Source organism: Megascapheus bottae, chromosome 15 (assembly GCF_031878675.1).
Source record: "Megascapheus bottae isolate mThoBot1 chromosome 15, mThoBot2.hap1, whole genome shotgun sequence".
NCBI classification, from domain to species: Eukaryota; Metazoa; Chordata; class Mammalia; order Rodentia; family Geomyidae; genus Megascapheus; species Megascapheus bottae.
In genome coordinates this window covers 38,557,516-38,575,762 of record NC_143523.1, presented here as the reverse complement: position 1 = coordinate 38,575,762, position 18,247 = coordinate 38,557,516, and the positions used below count along the sequence as shown (strand labels likewise).

Sequence of the window (18,247 nt, the reverse complement as noted above, 5' to 3'; positions counted from 1 at the left end):
CCTTTAAATCCCGCAGCCACCGCGGGCTCCCGGCCGGGGTCCAACCTGACAACTCGAGTCTCTGCAGATTAGTGGCGGGGCCGGGGGGCCGCGCCCACTGCGCGTGCGCGCGCGGCATCCCCCCCGCAGCGGGCATTTGGTAGCGCCGGGCGGTTGGCGTCCTCCGCGTCTGCAGCCTGAGGCGGGCTTTTCAAATCGGCGCTCTGGAGAAGTGGCGACCTCCGGGACATGGCGGCGGGCATGGAGGGGCCGCGGCTCCGGGAACCCGCGTTCGGCCTGGCGGGGCTGGCGCCTCGGGAGGTGAGTGCCCAGGCCGGCCTGGCAGCGCCGGGGCGGGCCCGGCTCGCCGCTGCTGCCCTCGGCCTTCGCGTGGGGTGGGCGCCCCGGCCGCCCCAGTGCGCCCCGTGGGCCCGGGACAAAGGCAGGCGCCCGAGACCGGCTCGATCCCGGCGCTGGCTGGAGGGCCTGGCGGTTCTGCACTCCGCGTTTCTTCCCGAGGAAACTGAGGCCCAGGCAGGGGGGAACCAGGGTGATGCCCTGGCCTGCTGGGTCCCCGCCCACCTGTCTGGACGCTCCTGTCTTGTGTCTAAAAAAAAAAAAAAATATATATATATATATATATATGTGTGTGTGTGTATATAAAATACTATATATGTAATATTATATATTGTAATATATAATATAAACATAATATATTAAAATATAATATATAGAATATGATATAGAATATTGTATTTAGGTAGTGGTGCAAAAAGGTTTCAACTCAGCATGTCAGTGTATGAGTTCATTTCATCTTGAGCAATGTCAACCTTCCTTTTTTTTTTTTTTCCCACTATCATCTTCACTCTCCTCAGTCTCTCCCATCCGTCCCCTCCATTTTTCTCTCAGCAAAAGCCACCCATCCAGGCTAAGGAAAGGCAGCTGGCTTGGCTGTGGAATTAATAGAGAGTGTTAGGTGTGGGGTGTTGTCTGCCTCCTATGCAAACCAGGATGGAGAAGGAACTGCAACCCCTGAGCTTTAAGAAAAGTGGAGTAATGCACCCACTACGTGTCGAATGTAACTGTAACCCCTCTATACATTATCCTTACAATAACATACAATCAGTATTTTTCCCCTATGAATTCTTGGAAAGAAAAGTCGGAGGATACTGAATTGCATCGAAATTTGGTGTTTTCTTCTTTTAATGTTAGAGATCATATGTGAAAATTTTTATTTTGTGTTATCTTTAAGTGATTATACAAAAAGGTTTCAATTCAACATGTCAGTTTCAGGAGTACAATGTGTCTTGATCAATGATCAATGTCACCCTTTCATCGTTCTCCCCATTTCTCCCAACTCCACCAATCCCCTCCATTTTCCTAGTTGTAAAGTGTGGTAGAACCCTTTTTCCTTAATGTAAGTCATCATTATTTCTTGGTAATATTTTTATTTAAATGTTATACTTTATTTTCTTAGTCTTAATTAACCTTTAACTTGTTTTACAAACATTTAAGCTCCTGACAAAAAGCTTAAAGTAAAAACAAAACAAAACAAAAAACAAACCTGGAAGTGGAGGTATGGCTCAGGTGGGTACCGCGCCAATCTGACTGAATGAAAGGGCCCGAATTCAACCCCCATTACCCGTAGAACAAATAGCTACTATTTCGTTGCCATAAGATCTATGTATATAAAGCATGCTTTTAAGAATTCTCTCTCACAAGGGAGAAATTGGGAGAGGTTGGGGGAGGGAAATGGAGACAAAAACATGAGAAGGGACATCAATGTTTGAGAAGTAATGCACTTACTACCAGACGAATGTAACTGTAACCCCTCTGTACATTACCCCAACAATTATAAAAAAAGAATTATTTCAAATTTTCTTTCCTAGAATACTGTACATATCCTTTTTGCAGTTTTTCTTTGCATCATTACCTTGGTCTCCTAACATGGCTTAACTGTGATTGTGAATGAGTGATTCTGAGATATTTTTTGTCTTACCAACAACTTCAGTTTTTATATCCACAGTGGACTGTTTTCTTTAACCTTACGTTCTCAAAACCTAGGAGAGCTCTCTTTTTAAAGTAATCTACATTGCTTTTATTTTTACATTTTGCTGTGCAAGGGATCCTACCCAGGGTTCTCCACATACCAGGCAAATACTCTGCCACTGAACTATACACTCAGCTATAGAATTCTACTTTTAAGATATCATCTGATTGCATTTATAGCCTTGCTCTGCCCATATATTTTTATCTGCCAGCTTGCAAGATCAGATTCTAAACTTATATTTGACTTGATGATATAGAAGCCCTTGTCCAGAGTATTGAGTCAGAAATAAGAGGATGTCTTTATTGAATTGTCTCTTTTTCCTGGAAACTTTCATGTAAACATTTCTGAGAAGAATGCATATAGGTTGTAGAGGGCCTTGGCTCTACATGGCTATGTCTTGTGATTAAGGAAACAACTGTGATGTTTTTAATTCTCTGCTGTTGAGGTTACCCTTTTTTGCCTAGTGGGTGCCTTGATCATTGTTCCTCACTGTGTGGATGTCACTTAAGCACCACTTTGTCCTCAGCAGCACCACATGTCCTTGTTAACTAAAAACAAGTTCTTTAGCTCTATAAACCCTCCCTTGGATATAGCTAGTAAGAGAGGCTTTCTTCTGCTGGTAAAAGCAGATGTGTATGGAAAGAAACAACATGAAAGACTTCAGATGAGACAGGGATAAAAGAGGGCCATGGAGTAATATGACTGAACTGTATCATATACATGTTTAAAATTTCATAATGAAACCTATTGTTTTATAAAATAAAAAATCAAGAAAATAGTTGCAAGAGGATTATTATTATTATTAGCTGACTACTTTCAAAATATACCTCACAGCTGATCCTGGGAAGCCTGGCAACCTTCCCAGATCACTTCACTTAGGAAGCCTGGAACCTGCCTTAGCAAGCAAAAGGCAAGATCCAAGCAGGGCCCAAGATTACTTAGTATCTTAATTGGAGTATAGAAAGAGCCATACAGAAAAAAAAAATTTCAGGGTACTGTAGGGTGCTGTCCACTGATAAAACTTAACTCCACCATTGTAGCTTGAAAGTAGTCAAAGCTGATTAAATATTGGGTGTGGCCATGTTTCAAAACTGCTTTATTTACAAAATGAAATGCCAGCCTGGCTGTCATTTGCTAACTGGTGCACTAAAGCATAAAATAGTAATAAAAATGTCTGCTAAATATATCTCACTTCTCTAATGATTGTTAACACATACATTTCATATTGTGAGCCCTGACTTTACATTTTATTTTTTTTTCTACTATTTCTCTGAGCCTCTATAATTGTTTGGAGTCTTTTTCAGTTAATAATACTGAGGAACAGTCCTAATTGAGAGTTTGGAAACTCTAGAAGACTGATTCCTCAAAATGGTTGTGGCCACCTGCTGGCTCCTTACGGGTGTTGCAACGTTTGTAATTTCTGTAGAATTTCACCTTCTAGCAGGGGCTCTCTCACGTCCAACTCTAAATTAATGAGAGGAACTTAGAGAACAAACAGAACACCTCAGGTCCTATCTCATTATCTCCAGAGATCATCTTTAGTTTGGGTTAGGTTAAGAGTCTCATATACTTTTATAAGGACCATTCCTTTGCCTCAGAAGATTGTAGAGCAGTGAAGACTTTGGAATCACTGTATACTCTCTCAACGGCTGTCTCATTGCTCTATTTAAAAAATAAAGTTGAAAATATATTTTAAGTCTGAAGACGAGCTAATCTAGTTACTTTCAATTCAGTGAAGGATATTCCAGATTTTCCTTTTCTGTGACCCAAATAACTTATCTCTTTTACTCTCTACCTCAAATAAAAGTAACTGTTGAGTCAAATCAAATATGTAGGACATCCATAGAAAAGCTATTGTGCAACCAAAAGGAAGTGAAATTTTCAAATTGAAAGTTGATAAAAAATTGTTACTTCATCTTAACCATGAATTTTTTATACCTCATCATCTGTACTTTAGTTATTGATGTTGATTATGGATGTAATGTAATGAAAAGATTGAGAGGAAGAGGAAAAAAGAAAGAGGAGAAGGAAAGAACTATAAATCTTGAAGATATGTAGGGAGAAAAATACCTTCCCTTTCTTCCTCATGAAAATATCTTTGTAGTTATTTGAACTATATATTTGGATATAAAAATCTTATACTAGCTCATGATAATAAAATCCAGACTTATCTCTAAAGAGTATCTTTTTCTTTTGACTAATAGTTTATAATAGTTTTGAAAGAAATGAAACTGTAGATGAGAGGTTGGGAATTATATAAAACTTTCTCTGAAAGAGACACAGGTGTTTTATTCCTGACACTAATAATAAGTTTTAACTTACTCCAGGTCTCAATGTATTATCACTAACATGAAAATGTTGGCCAACAAAAGCCATATAATGAATGATTGTTGTCCTTAATGTACTATGTTATCTCTCATCTCTTTTGCTGTCCCTTTGTTATCTTATATTGTTACAATATCTCACTTTGTTATCTGATATATTGGATATATTTGTATTTGATTATTTGAAATTGGATAGGGAAGGGAGGAAAACAAGATGAGGGGTGGGCATGGGGGAGAGGGAAATGGGGACCAAGACATGAAAAAAGGTATCAATGTATGTGAATTAATGCACCTTCTATCTGGCAAATATAATGTAATCCTTCTATTAATTACAATAAAAAGTATATGAAAAAAAGAAAGAAAATGTTGGCCAACAAGAAGTACAGTCTTCTGCCTTTTCTCAATCTTCTATTTCAATATCGGTGAATAAAGCCTGAAAGTTGAAAGTCTATTAACTATTGTCTTCTTTTAAAATTTCAGCTAACATTTACATGACCCTCTGGTGCGTTAAGCAATGGGTAGATGTTTTCTGACATCATAAGAAATCGGGAAGTTTCCATGGAACAATTACAGGACATGATCAGGACAGAATCTTGGTGTCCTCTTCCCTCCATGCTTTTCTGCGTGACTTGTCAATCACTGCTCCCTTCATAATCCTAAGAAAGGTGTTTAGGTCAATCATAATATGCACAATAAAATTCAACAACATGAAAATAACTGATTATCTGTAGCTTGTTTTTATTAGATATGAAAATATTTTGCAGAAATAGCCATCAGTCTTATTATTAAATTGATCAAGACTCTGTCACCTGTTCATGAATAAAACCATGATTGACATAAGGAAAAAAAATAAAGTTGAATTTAGTGACAGCAGATGGTATTTATTTCAATTTGAATTGTGGGGAGAAGCTATTCATACCAGTTTCAAGTTGATCCCTATACATAGTCTCCAATCCTCACCAGTCTGCCAGAGTTTACATTGGCAGACAAAAATGGATCACACAGATAATTCTTATAATGAATTGCTAATTACCTTAAAGAAGAAGTTACTTGGACTGGCAAGTCATAAAATGATGAAATGGAGTTGTTGAAACCCAATCATGTGTTAAGAAGGAAAACTAGCAAATGACTGCATTTATATCATGCACCAGTTTTGAGTTACAGCAATAGAAGAGACAGTTTTTATGTGGTGATTACATGATGTAATTACAGAAGGTAATTAAACAAATCTGTTTTCTGCATGTGAGGAGTGTCGTTGGATAGTCATGTTAAATTATCTGCTGCTTCCTTTTTTGGAGGGTAATCTGTCAGCTCATAACAAATTTTATCTTTTTAATATTTGGAACTTTACTGTTCAATTTCATTTGCATTTTAACTTGCATTTTAATACAATGAGAATGTAGTGTTTTTGTTTGTTTTTTGCATTTTTTTGTCAGTTATGGGGCTTGAACTCAGCTTGGGCGCTGTCCCTGAGCTCTTCAGGTCAAGGCTACCGCCCTACCCCTTGAGCCACAGCTCCACTTACTAGTTTCTCCTGGCTAATTGGAGATAAGAATCTTATGCAGTGTAGTGCCAGGTCTGGCTCTGAACCGAGATCCTCAGATCTCATCCTCCTGAGTAGCTAGGATTGTAGGCGTGAGCCACCGTACCTGGCTTCTTTTCTTCCTCCTCCTCCTCCTCTTCCCTCTTCCTCCTCCTCCTCCTCTTTTTCTTCTTCCTTCTTCTTCTTCTTCTTCCTCCTCCTCCTCCTTCTCCTCCTTCTCCTCCTCTTCTTCTTCTTCATTCTTCTTCCTCCTCCTCCTCCTCCTTCTCCTCCTTCTCCTCCTCTTCTTCTTCATTCTTCTTCCTCCTCCTCCTCCTTCCTCCTCCTCCTCCTCCTCCTCCTCCTCCTCCTCCTCCTTCTCCTCCTCCTTCTCCTCCTCTTTCTTCTTCTCAGAAACCAGCTTGGTCACTTAACTTTAACTTTTAGAAATAGGAATACTGGAAGCATTGATAAATCCTTGTCTAGTAAAGAGTTACATTTATGATTTACAACTTTTTAAAGGTTATTGTGCATAAAATGAGAACTGTACATTCTATGTGCAAAATTTTGATGTTACAAATAAAACTTGTATATGGAACCAACCATTACAAGATTATTAAATAGAAAAGACTTTCAGAACTAAACTACTTAGTTGTTTCTGGATGGCTCTTACAACTAAAATAAATATACACAGAGTTTCTATTCTGAGACTGTTTGCAGAACTGAGGCCTGTGGCATATTCTAAGCACACATATTTTTTAAAGCACAACTTTTACTCTGTAATAAAAGCATATATTTTATTTACATTGCTTAGCAAAGCATATATTTTATTTACATTGCTTAGCATGTTGCTACACTAGATTCATTTATTCAACATCTGTTCTTTCAGAAAGGTTTTTCTTGGTTAATTCAGTCCTCTTAGCTGTATATTACCTCACAATGTATACTATTGCTCACATTACATTTCTTAAGACTGCCATAACAAATGACCAACAGTAGGTGGCTTAAAAAGGGAATTTTATTCTCATAATTCTAGAGTCTGTAAATCTGAAATAAGGTATTGGCAGAGCCATGCTACCTCAAATGTCTTTGGAAGACTCTTTCCTTGTGTTTTCCACTTTCTGGCTGTTGTCATCAATCTTCAGTACTCCTTGGCTTTTAGATTGATAACCCTGAATCCTGTCTGCCCATACATTCTCTATGGGTCTTTGTTTTCACTGTATCACCTTATAAGGACGCTGTCATTAGATTTAGGACCCACTTCTAATCTAATGTGATTTCATCCTAATTAACATCTTTAAAACTATATCCAAGTAAGGTTTTATTCTGAGGCTCACTATGGACGTGAATTTGGGGGTTTCTATTTAACTAGCATGTTATGGTAAGAACATATAATGTTACCTTTGTTTTTCTTCTGTTTATCCAGACTTCCTAATAGTAAAAAAAAGTTTTACAAAGAGATTTTTAAAAGCAGCTATATTTTGTATTATCCCTTATATTCATTCTTTCCCAATATGGTATAAGTGAGTGGTACCTAGTACATTTTCCATCTGTTAGGAACAAAAAAGATAGGTTATGATGTTGGATTTCTGCTACCTATTTAAAATTGTCTTCTCTTTGTTTTAGGTCTGCAGCATTCGAGAAAAAATAGACTTAGAAATTCGAATTCGAGAAGGAATATGGAAACTCCTTTCTCTGAGCACCCAAAAGGACCAAGTGTTACTTGCAGTTAAAAACCTTATGGTGTGCAATTCTCGAATAATGGCTTATACTTCAGAGCTGCGGAAATTAGAAGAGAAGATTGCAAATCAAACGGGAAGATGGTTAGTAACACAGTTTACTTATGACTTTTAATGTACTTAAATATTTGAGTTAAAAATACAAGATGATGCAAGTATAAATACAAATACTACATCAGAAACCTTTTGAAAAAAAAAGTCACTCTGAAGCAGCAGTGGGCATCATAGCTATTTTGAAAGTAGCCTGAAGGGTAGACTGAGCATAAGGTAGTAACTTTCCTGGGGCAGTTGGTTGTGTTTAACATGTGACTATACAATAAAAGTAGTTGAGAAGCAAAGGACTCAAGAGATAACAGTATTTCAAAAAGAAAAACTGATGGTTAAGGATATAAACATAAAATTTCAAAAGTTATTGCTTAGAGATCTGTCAATAAAAAAAGTATTAGCTAAGAGCAACAGAAGCTTGAATGTAGAAGTTGAAATGAATGGGCATCAGATTGTAAAGACATAAAACCTTATGAATAGAATGAAGCACATCTTCTCATCTTCCAGCACATTTACTCATGTGGTAATCATCAATGCTAGCGCAGCAAAGTCAGTTAAGGACATGTAACTAGCTAGTGACAGAAGTTAAGGAGAGACATTCACTAAGGAACTCTGCATTCTCACCTCACTCCAGTTTGCCCTTTTGGATTAGATGTATGAATTGTATATGGGAATATAGCCTATCCTATTTATAGTATCTTACTTAGACCTAAAAATCTATTCAAGTTATCTAGAGTTGTGTCCTTTGAGTCTCATATCCTCTTTATAATGTTATTTTCTATGCTTGAATAAGCAAAAGATTTCCAACCAGGTTTATGTATAATTTATAGAAAAGTTAGATGGATACCAAAAAATGAATAAAGAAAATTTTTCTAGAATGAGTAGATATTAGGGACCAGTTCATAGACTAAATTAATGTTTTAGGCTTTTTATTAAAAAAACTGGACTAATTTCCTCCCTATTTCCCTGGGTCTCTCTCTTGAAAGACTATTCTGTCAGTCTACTTTTCAAAAGACATATAATATTCACCATTTGCTGAAATTCCATTCTGTAGATGAGCATCCTAGGATCTTTGTGGTCTAATTTGAAATAGTCGTACTGCTCAATTTCTGCTCCACCAATTTATTGCAAACAAAAAGGTGCTTGATTTGTATTCTCAGAACACTTCTTGAATTTTCTTGTCTACAGGGCCTTTTACTTAATTGAAGTGCCCTGTCTTGCATTCCTACTTGACAAAAACCTTGTGTTCTAAGACAGTTGTAGCATCAATTCTCTTTATAATTCTCTCAAGGAAAATGGTGATTTTATGAGGCATAGGAAGCCATTATAAGGACTTGAAAATGATTTTCTTCCGCCCTTTTTAGTAGCATCTGATATATGAATAGATTTCTATACCTAACTACATTATTTTATTTGCAAAGGTGATACACAGTAGGGTTATAGTTACATAAGTAAGGTAATGAGCACATTTCTTTTCATTGTTACCCCTCCTCACTTTTCTCCCACTTCCATCTCCTCTTCCCTCAATTGCCCCAAATTCATTCCCAAGATAGTTTCTTGTGAGTATTGCTGTTGCATTGTCTTTGCTTCACCATTTTGTTATTTCCTTTCCCTTCCCCAAATCAGATAAACATATATACAGACACAGAGTACATCTAAACACACATTTTTTTCAATTAGATCATGAACTTTTGGAAGGATGAAACAGTATCTGTTTCTTATTGGTAAGGTAGAGATATCACTTCTCCCTTCATAGGCTTTCCTGTGTGGATTAATGAGTGGAGCTTAGTCGTAATTTATAGCTAAGGCAGGTCAGTTGATGTTGGTTGTCTTCCTTCTTATTTGTGTACCCAGGAATATTTGGCATTGCTATGTGTACTCTCAAGGTCATATGTTCCCACTCACTTCCATGTGTACAATGAGCCTTAGGGCTTAGAATTAATTTGCTAACACGTAACTATGTACTATTAACTATTTTATTATCATGTCCATCTATGTTCCTAGATTCTTCAGTATCTTTTGTTGGTCCAAACTTTTCTGCTCATTAGGTTTCAGTCTGTCATTTATCCTTCATTTGTTCACTTTTTAAACCACTTTTTTCTTTTGAAATGTGTCATATATTTAAAACAATGTTAATTCACCTAGTTTGACCAGTTTGCAATAGTTTGCAATGTGTGTTCATTCATTCTTTTCCTCTTTTTCTGCTTACACACAAATTTTTCTTCATTTGAAAGTAAGAGACAAGCCACACAGGATGTATGCCGTAATAATTGGCATATATCTTCCAAAAATACACGCTTCTCTATAGTTAAAATATAGCTGTATGTGAAATGTTAGTCATAATTTCATCAGAACCAACTCCATTCAGTGTATATCAACTTTTATCCAGAAAATCCTTTCTAGATCTTCTTTTCCCCTTCAAACTAGAACTCTATTAATATCTGTGTAATGTATTCGGTTATTTCTTTTTGGCTTGTTTTACTTATTGCACCTTTTTCTAACAGTCTTTAGTAATCTCAGAAGTGTGCAGTCTAAAAAAATCCTTTAAAAATACACAGTAGTCTGTATTTGTTTGTTTCTTTAAGGTAGCATTGAGATTATTACATTTTCTGTGTTTGATGTTAACTAGTAGTTAGTTCTAAAGACTTCATCAGCCACAGTTAAATAATTTTTGCAAGCATTTTTCTAGCTGTGTTTTAATACTATGTATACTTCTAATTGATGCATTATGATATGATAAAGGATGATGATCTTTGGTTTATCTTATTTATTGCAGTTCTGTGGATGGAACTCAGGGCCTTATACATGCTAGGTGAGTATTCTCCCACTGAGCTACGTCTCAAAAACCCTGATGCCTTGGCTTAGATGGCAGTTGCCAGCTTCCTTTTGTTTTTTGTGAGAGAATCATTTTCTGTTTCCATTTTGTAAGTGAATCTTGGTGTGTTGGCATGGTGTGAATATTTTATTATCCAAAAATACTCTATTCTATTGGATAATATGCTATTCTATTCTATTGGATATTATTTTATTATTCAAAACTTAATGGCTTTATCATCCATTTATGATTCATTCCTATGTCAGTTAGTGAGATTTGTAAGCCAGAAATTGTTCTGTGACTGTTTTTACACTTCAGTGGCTGATCCTCTGTAATGAAGAGAATCATAGAAAAATCCATGAATATCATTTTTATTTATCCAGTGTATTGTTAGCATTAGTCTTTTCAATAATAAAATTGTTCCACATATTTTAGTGGGAATTTCTTTAAAATAGTTGTTTGTTCTATTGACATGCTTATATTAATCTTTAAGAACTCATTTTCTTTCTGACACACACACTAAAAAAGCCCCTTGTCTTTTATTTTACAATGTATTTTTGTTGAGGTAATGTATAGAGGGGTTTCAGTTATATTTATAAGGTAGTAGGAACATTACTTCTCAAACACTGATACCTTTTCTCATATTTTCCCTTTTTGAGCTACCCCCTCTCAATCACCTTGTTTTTCGCCTTCCCTTCTCTATTTCAATATTATTTTTAAAATTTTTTTCATATATTTTTGTTGTAATTAATAGAAGGGTTACATTATATTCACCAGATAGAAGGTACATAATTTCACAAACATTAATACCTGTTCTCATGTTTGGTCCCCATTTCCCTCCCCCATCCCCTGTTTGTGTTTTTCTTTTTCTTTTCTGTTTTCATTTTCTTTTTTTCCCCATATATTTTTAGTTGTAATTAATAGAAGGGTTACATTATATTCACCAGATAGAAGGTGCATTACTTCACATACATTGATACCTTTCTCATGTTTTGGTCCCCATTTTCCTTCCTCCATCCCTACCCTACATCTTATTTTCTCCCCTTCCCTATTTGATTTCAAATAACCAAATATGCACATATCCAATATATCAGATAACAAGGTGAAATGCTGTAACAATATGAGATAACCAAAGGATAGCAAAAGAGATGAAAGATAACATAGTACATTAAGGACTACAATTACTCATTATATGGCTTTTCCTTCTATCTCCTGGAGGTCCTTTCATTTAGCATCATACTATCTGGCCTTATATTTCTAGGTTTTGTTCTATTGTAAAGCTCTGCTAGGAGAGCCCAAAGTTTCTACTGATTATCACAAATGAGAGAAACCACTGAGTTTATGTTCCGTTGAGTCTGGCTTACTTCACTTAATATGATTTTTTCTAAGTCTTTCCATTTCCTTACAAATAGGGCAATGTCGTTCTTTCTGACAGCAGCATAGAATTCCATTGTATATAAATACCACATCTTGTTGATCCACTCAGCAACTGAGGAGCATCTGGGTCAGTTCCATACCTTTGCTATGGTAAATAGTGCTGCAATGAACATTGTTGTGCTAGTGGATTTGGTATGTCCTTGTTTCTGGACAATTGGGTAAATGCCAAGTAGTGGAATTGCTGGGTCATAGGGGAGCTCCATGTTTAGTCTTTTGAGGAACTGCCATACTGCCTTCCATAGTGGTTGAATGAGTTTTCACTCCCACCAACAGTGTAGTAGTGATCCCTCCTGGCTACATTCCCTCCAGCATCTGTTGTTATCAGATTTCTTGATCCTGGCCATTCTAACTGGAGTGAGGTGGAATCTTAGCGTGGTTTTGATTTGCATTTCTTTTATGGCCAGAGATGTCCAGCATTTCTTCATGTGTCTATGGGCCATTCGTATTTCTTCTTCAGAGAAGAATCTCTTTAAGTTTTTCATCCATCTTTTAATGGGGTGGTTGTTTATTTGGAGAATAGGTTTGGAGGGATTTAATTTTTTTGAGCTGTTGATATATTTTAGATATGAGGCCTTTGTCTGTTGTATGGTTAGTGAAGATCTTCTCCCACTCTGTTGGCTTTCCAGTTAATTTGCTAGCTATGTCCTTTGCCAAACAGAACCTCAGCAGTTTAATGCAGCCCCACTTATCCAGACTTGGTCTAATTTTTTGTGTTTCTGGGTCATTATTAAGAAAGTTTCGACCTGTGCCAAGGAGGTCTAGTGTATCTCCTATTCCTTCTTGTAAAGTTTTCAGTGTATCTGCTTTTACCTCAAGGTCTTTGACCCATTTGGAGTTAATCCTGGTGCCGGGTGACAAAGAAGGATCCAACTTTAGTTTTCTGCAGGTGCTTAACCAGTTCTGCCAGCACCACTTGTTGAAGAGGCTGTCTTTCTTCCATTTTTATTTATTGGCTCCCTTATCAAAGATTAGGTGACCATAGGTCTGTGTGTTAATATCTGGGTCCTCAATTCTATTCCATTGGTCTTCAGGCCTGTTCTCGTGCCAGTGCCAAGCTGTTTTGGTCACTAGAGCTCTGTAAAGTTTGGTATTGAAATTCCTTCTGTGCTGTTCTTTCTGCTAAGAATTGTTTTTGCTATACGGGGTCTTTTATTATTCCATACGAAATTTTGGATTGCCTCTTCTATTTCTTTGAAGAATGACATTGGGATATTGATGGGTATTGTATTGAATTTGTAGCTAGCCCTTGGCAAGACTGCCATTTTCACGATGTTAATTCTTCCAATCCAGGAGCATGGGAGGTTTTCCTCATTTCCTCAGTTTTGCTTTAATTTCCATTTTCAGTGTTTTAAAATTTTCATCAAAAGGTCCTTTACATTCTTAATTAATTCCTAGGTACTTTATTTTCTTTGAGGCCCTTGCAAAAGGCATTGGTTTGTTCCTCTCATTGTTGGCCTATAAAAAGGCCGTTGGTTTTTGAGGTTTAATTTTATACCCTGCTACCTTGCCAAAGTTTTGGATCAGGTCAAGCAGCTTGGGAGTGGAATCTATAAGGTTCTTTAAATACAGAATCATGTCATCTGCAAAGAGGGTAAGTTTCATTTCCTCTTTCCCTATTTGGATCCTCTTTCTTCTTGCCTTATTGCTGTGGCTCGGAATTCTAATACTATGTTAAAGAGGAGTGGAGAGAGTAGGCATGCTTTTCTTGTTCCTGATTTTAGAGGAAATGGCTTTAGCTTTCCACCATTAAGTATAATGCTAGCTGTGGGTTTGTCATACACAGCCTTTATTATACCGAGGAATGTTCCATGGATTCCTAGTTTCTCCAGAGCTTTTAGCATAAAGGAGTGTTCGATCTTGTCAAATGCCCTTTCTGCATCTACTGAGACAATTGTAGGATTCTTGTCCTTGCTCCTGTTGGTGTGTTGAATTATATTAATTAATTTGCGTATGTTGAACCAGCATTGCATCCCTGTGAAGAATCCAGGGATATAAAGCTGGTTCAACATACGCAAGTCATTCTCTTTTCTTTTTGCTTTTCTTTTCTTTTTTGAGTTTTGGTTAACTCTAGTGGTGAATGTATTTTGAAATCAAGGTCCTGAGGTACTACTGGTTCTAGGCCTTTTAAATGGACATAGCTATAAAAATGACTTATAAATCATGAATTCATATTGATACTTGTAGATCTTTGTTTCCTGGAATTATTTTTTTCTGTCCAAACCCCTTTTATCTTACACTGAAAATCTTAATTTTCACTAATAATCTATTTCCTAATTTTGCTATGACTATATAAAATGGTTTCATATTACATAACCAATATTATTGACAAATCCATCTACATACACTCAATATTTTTTGATGTTCTTTTCCAACATTGAGAAAGTATTGTGAAAATTTTTCAACAAAGTAGTAGAAAGAATTATTTGCCAAATACCTATGAACTTACCATCCAGAGTCTTTTGTTATATTTAATCCCTATCACTCATCCCATTGATTTATCTTTTTACGATTCAGTTAAAAATGCACACACACACACACACACACACACACATACACACACATACACATACACACAACCCTGTGGATATAGACCAGAGAATGTTGTTCAGAAATTACTTGATGTCACATACCTATAACTCGGGAGACAGAGGCAGGAAGTTCAAAGCTACTCTGGGCTACATAGTAAAATCTTATGCCTCAAAAAAGAAAAAAAATATATTTAAAATTTTTTCCTGTATATTTGTTATACATTTTATAAACTTAAGTTTTTGTCTTTTGAGAGAAATTTGGTTGCTATTAGTTTCCTTAGCATGAGTATAATCTTCTTCATATTCTTCTATACTTGAAGTGTTTTCTTTTTTTTTTGCCAGTCTTGGGCTTGAGCTCAGGGCCTGAGCACTGTCCTTGGACTTTCTCAAGGCTAGAGCTCTACCATTTGAGCCTCAGCACCACTTCCAGCTTTTTTGTATGTATGTGGTACCAAGGAATCAAACCCGGGTCTTCGTGCATGCTAGGCAAGCACTTTAACCACTAGGCCAAACTCCCGGCCCTTGAAGTGTTTTCTTTAGTGTTGCTATTAAAAGGGCAACTTGTCTAGTTGTCCTTTATAATAGTTGTTACATAACAATTGTTATTATAAATTATGAGACAATCATGTTATTATATAATTGAATTATATTATCATAATAATTTATGGATTTATCATATTGAATTATAAGAATTATATCTTTATTATTATATTACAATTATAGAACACTTTTCCTGAGTTTCTTAAAAACCTTGCTGCATGTTGTCACTGCTGTTAGCTCAAGTCTGTAATCCTTGCTACTCAGAAGGCTGAAATTTGAGGATCTTGTTTCAAAGCCACCCTAGGCAGGCAGTCTATAAAACTCTTACCTCCAATAAACTAATGAAAAACGACAGATGTGGAGCTATGGATCAGGTGGTAGAGTGCTAACCTTCAGGGAAAAAAAAAATTCAGGGACAATGTCTAGGCCTGAGTTCAAGCTCTTGCACTGGTACCAAAAAGCAAACAACAAACAAAAAATCTGACATTCAAATTTCTTTTTTTTTTTAAAAATACACGCTTAGAGACTAAAAGTAGTTTTGTGAGTTTTTATTTTATTTTTTTTTTGTGGGACATGGAGCTTGAACCGGACTGGGAACACTCCTGGAGCTCTTCCACTCAAGGCTACTGTCCTAGTCCTGCACCTGGGCGTTGTCCCTGAGCTCTTCAGCTCAAGGCTACCACCCTACTCTTGAGCCAAGCCCCACTTCCTATTTTCTTTTTCTTTTTTTCTTTTTTTATTGTAATTAATAAAAGGGTTACATGATATTTGCCAGATAGAAGGTGCATTAATTCACATACTTTGATACCCTTTCACATGTCTTGGTACCCATTACCATCCCCTCCACCCCCCCCCACCCGTCTTGGTTTTCCCCCCTTCCCTATCAAATTTCAAATAACCAAATACAAATAAATTCAATATATCAGATAACAAAGTGAGTTACTGTAACAATATGAGCTACCCAAGGGACAGCAAAGGAGATGAGAGATAACATAGTACATTAAGGACAACAATCATTCGTTATATGGCTTTTGTTTCAATATCCTGGAGGTCCTTTCAATTAGCTTCATACTATATGGCCTTATGTATCAAGATTTTGCTCTATTGCAGATCTCTGCTAGTAGAGCCTAAGGTTTCTACTGATTATGACAAATGAGGGAAACCACTGAGCCTACCACTTCCTATTTTCTAAAGGTTCATTAGAGATAAGAGTCTCAGGTCCTTTTGTGTCTGGGCTGGCTTTGAACCTTGATTCTCAGATCTCAGCCTACTGAGTAGCTAGGATTACAGGCGTGGGCCCACTCTCATTTTTTTTTCAATTTGCTTTTTTGCAATCTAAATCATTTAAGATTTACATGTAAGAATGTATAAAGTTGACCATTTGACTCCTTTAGAGACGATTGGATATGCACGTTTTTCAAAAGATCCACATAGATTATAAAATGATCTATTAATTCTATCTCACTTTTTTGGTTTACCTATTTAAGAACTCCCAATTATACATCAATTATTATCTTTTATTATCTTTGCCTGCCTAGTGACTATCACATTCTGATCTTTTTCTATACTTGATTTTATTTTTTTATATCTTTGGCTATTTTCAGGCTTACCTACTACATCCATTACTACTCTCCACCTCTCTCATTGGGTATCTTTTTCTCTGTTTCTGTTTGTATGAGTATGTGTGTGTGTGTGTGTTTCTGTGTGTGTGTGCGCGCGCGTGTGTGTATGTGTGTGTGGTATTGGAACTCACACTTGGTAGGCAGATGTTCTAATACTTGGGCTATGCCTATGCCCTGTTCCAGCCTCATTTTGGGGATAGTTTTGCATTTTTCTCAGGGGTTGGCCTGGACTAAAGTCCTTCTATCTGTGTCTCCTTCTAGCTTGAATTATGGATGTATCATCCCCATATCAGGTGTGTTGGTTAAGACAGTGTCTCATGAACTTTATCTAATCTTGCATCAAACAAATTCTCTCAATCTTCACCTTTCAAGTGATTGTGATTAAAGGTATGATCACCTGTAAGAGATACAGATGACATCTTATATTTTAATGTTAATTACTGAACATTATTATTATTATTATTATTTTGGTTATTTAGCTTGAGCTCAAGGCCTGGGCCTTATCCTTGAAAGAAGTGCTCTACCCCTTTGAGCCACAGTATCACTTCTGGTTTTCTGGTGGTTAATTGGAGACAGGATTTCTTGCCCTTGGCTGGCTTTGGAAGGTGATCCTCAGATCTCAGCTTCCTAGGGAGCTAAGATTTTAGATACGAGCCACCAGAACCTGGCTAGGCATGACTTTTTATTTTTTCAGTTTCTTTTCTTATTCTTTTTTTTTGCATATCTGTATTTTGTTTATCCTTTACTTATATGAAGTATTATGTTTGTTTCTTTAACTTACTGAACTATTCTTAATTCATTTTGGACTATTGTTTAAGTTTTTTTCTTCATTTTGTTTATGTATATATATATATATATATGTGTGTGTGTATTGAAGAACTTTGTTTTATTTCAATATGTAGTAGCTTTCCGTGGATAGTGGGGTCTTTTTATCCAAATGAAATGTGTGGGTTTTTTTCCCAGCCAAGAGATTTGCTAGATGCACTTACTTGGTTTCTTAGCTCAGTTTGTGTTTTTTATTTTCTCTTAATGTTTTTTTGGAAGTTAATGTAAAGCTGATATACAGGTTACTTTAATGTACATAAATCATGAAAGGAGTACATTTTTTTTTGGACAAAGTTACCCCTTCCCCCACTTGCTTTGTTTTCTATTTTTACAATAGTAAATGTATCATTTTTCTTTTGGAGGCCTTTACTGAAGCTTGAACTCAGGGCCTGGACACTGTTCCTTAGCCTTTGCACTTGAGGATAGCTCTCTACTACTTAAGCCACAACTCCACTTCCAGTGAACTATATCTTTAATTGCTGTTTTGGGATGCTAGTTGATTACTTTTCTGATGCTTGAAATTATTATTGTTTTCATTTTTAAAATGCATGTTTTATATACATATAAAGTTTGTGAAGATGGGGAGAGAAAGGAATATTTAGCCTGTCTTCTTCTAACCTCAGGATAACATCCCCAAGCTGCCCAATTCTGATTTTGATTAGGATGGAGTTGGTGATCCTGTGACGATGATCATGACATGATGGATGAGCCCTTGAAATTATTTTGTTTACTGAGATGTTTTTACTTTGACTATCTTCTTTAATTTTATTTATTGTTTTCACAGCAGCCCTTCAAAGGACACTGCCCCCCCACCCCAGTTG

The 18,247-nt window shown here is 36.5% G+C and overlaps 1 protein-coding gene across 3 annotated transcripts in view; it reads left to right on the top strand.

The window, feature by feature from the left end:
• The first annotated feature begins 64 nt into the window (after window positions 1–64).
• The window catches only part of Rtkn2 (rhotekin 2), a 130,026-nt gene continuing 111,843 nt past the window's right edge, over window positions 65–18,247 (top strand). For 2 of the 3 annotated variants that reach the window (XR_016537838.1, XM_090346392.1), the window contains exons 1-3: window positions 66–300; window positions 7,502–7,698; window positions 10,436–10,471. Coding sequence is in view for 2 of the 3 variants with exons in the window: in XM_090346392.1 (XP_090202518.1) it covers window positions 229–300; window positions 7,502–7,698; window positions 10,436–10,471 (305 nt within the window). In the remaining variant the exon portion in view is untranslated. Of the gene's footprint in view, window positions 301–7,501; window positions 7,699–10,435; window positions 10,472–18,247 lie in introns of all 3 variants that reach the window. The other variant, XM_090346393.1, reaches the window with a different exon arrangement.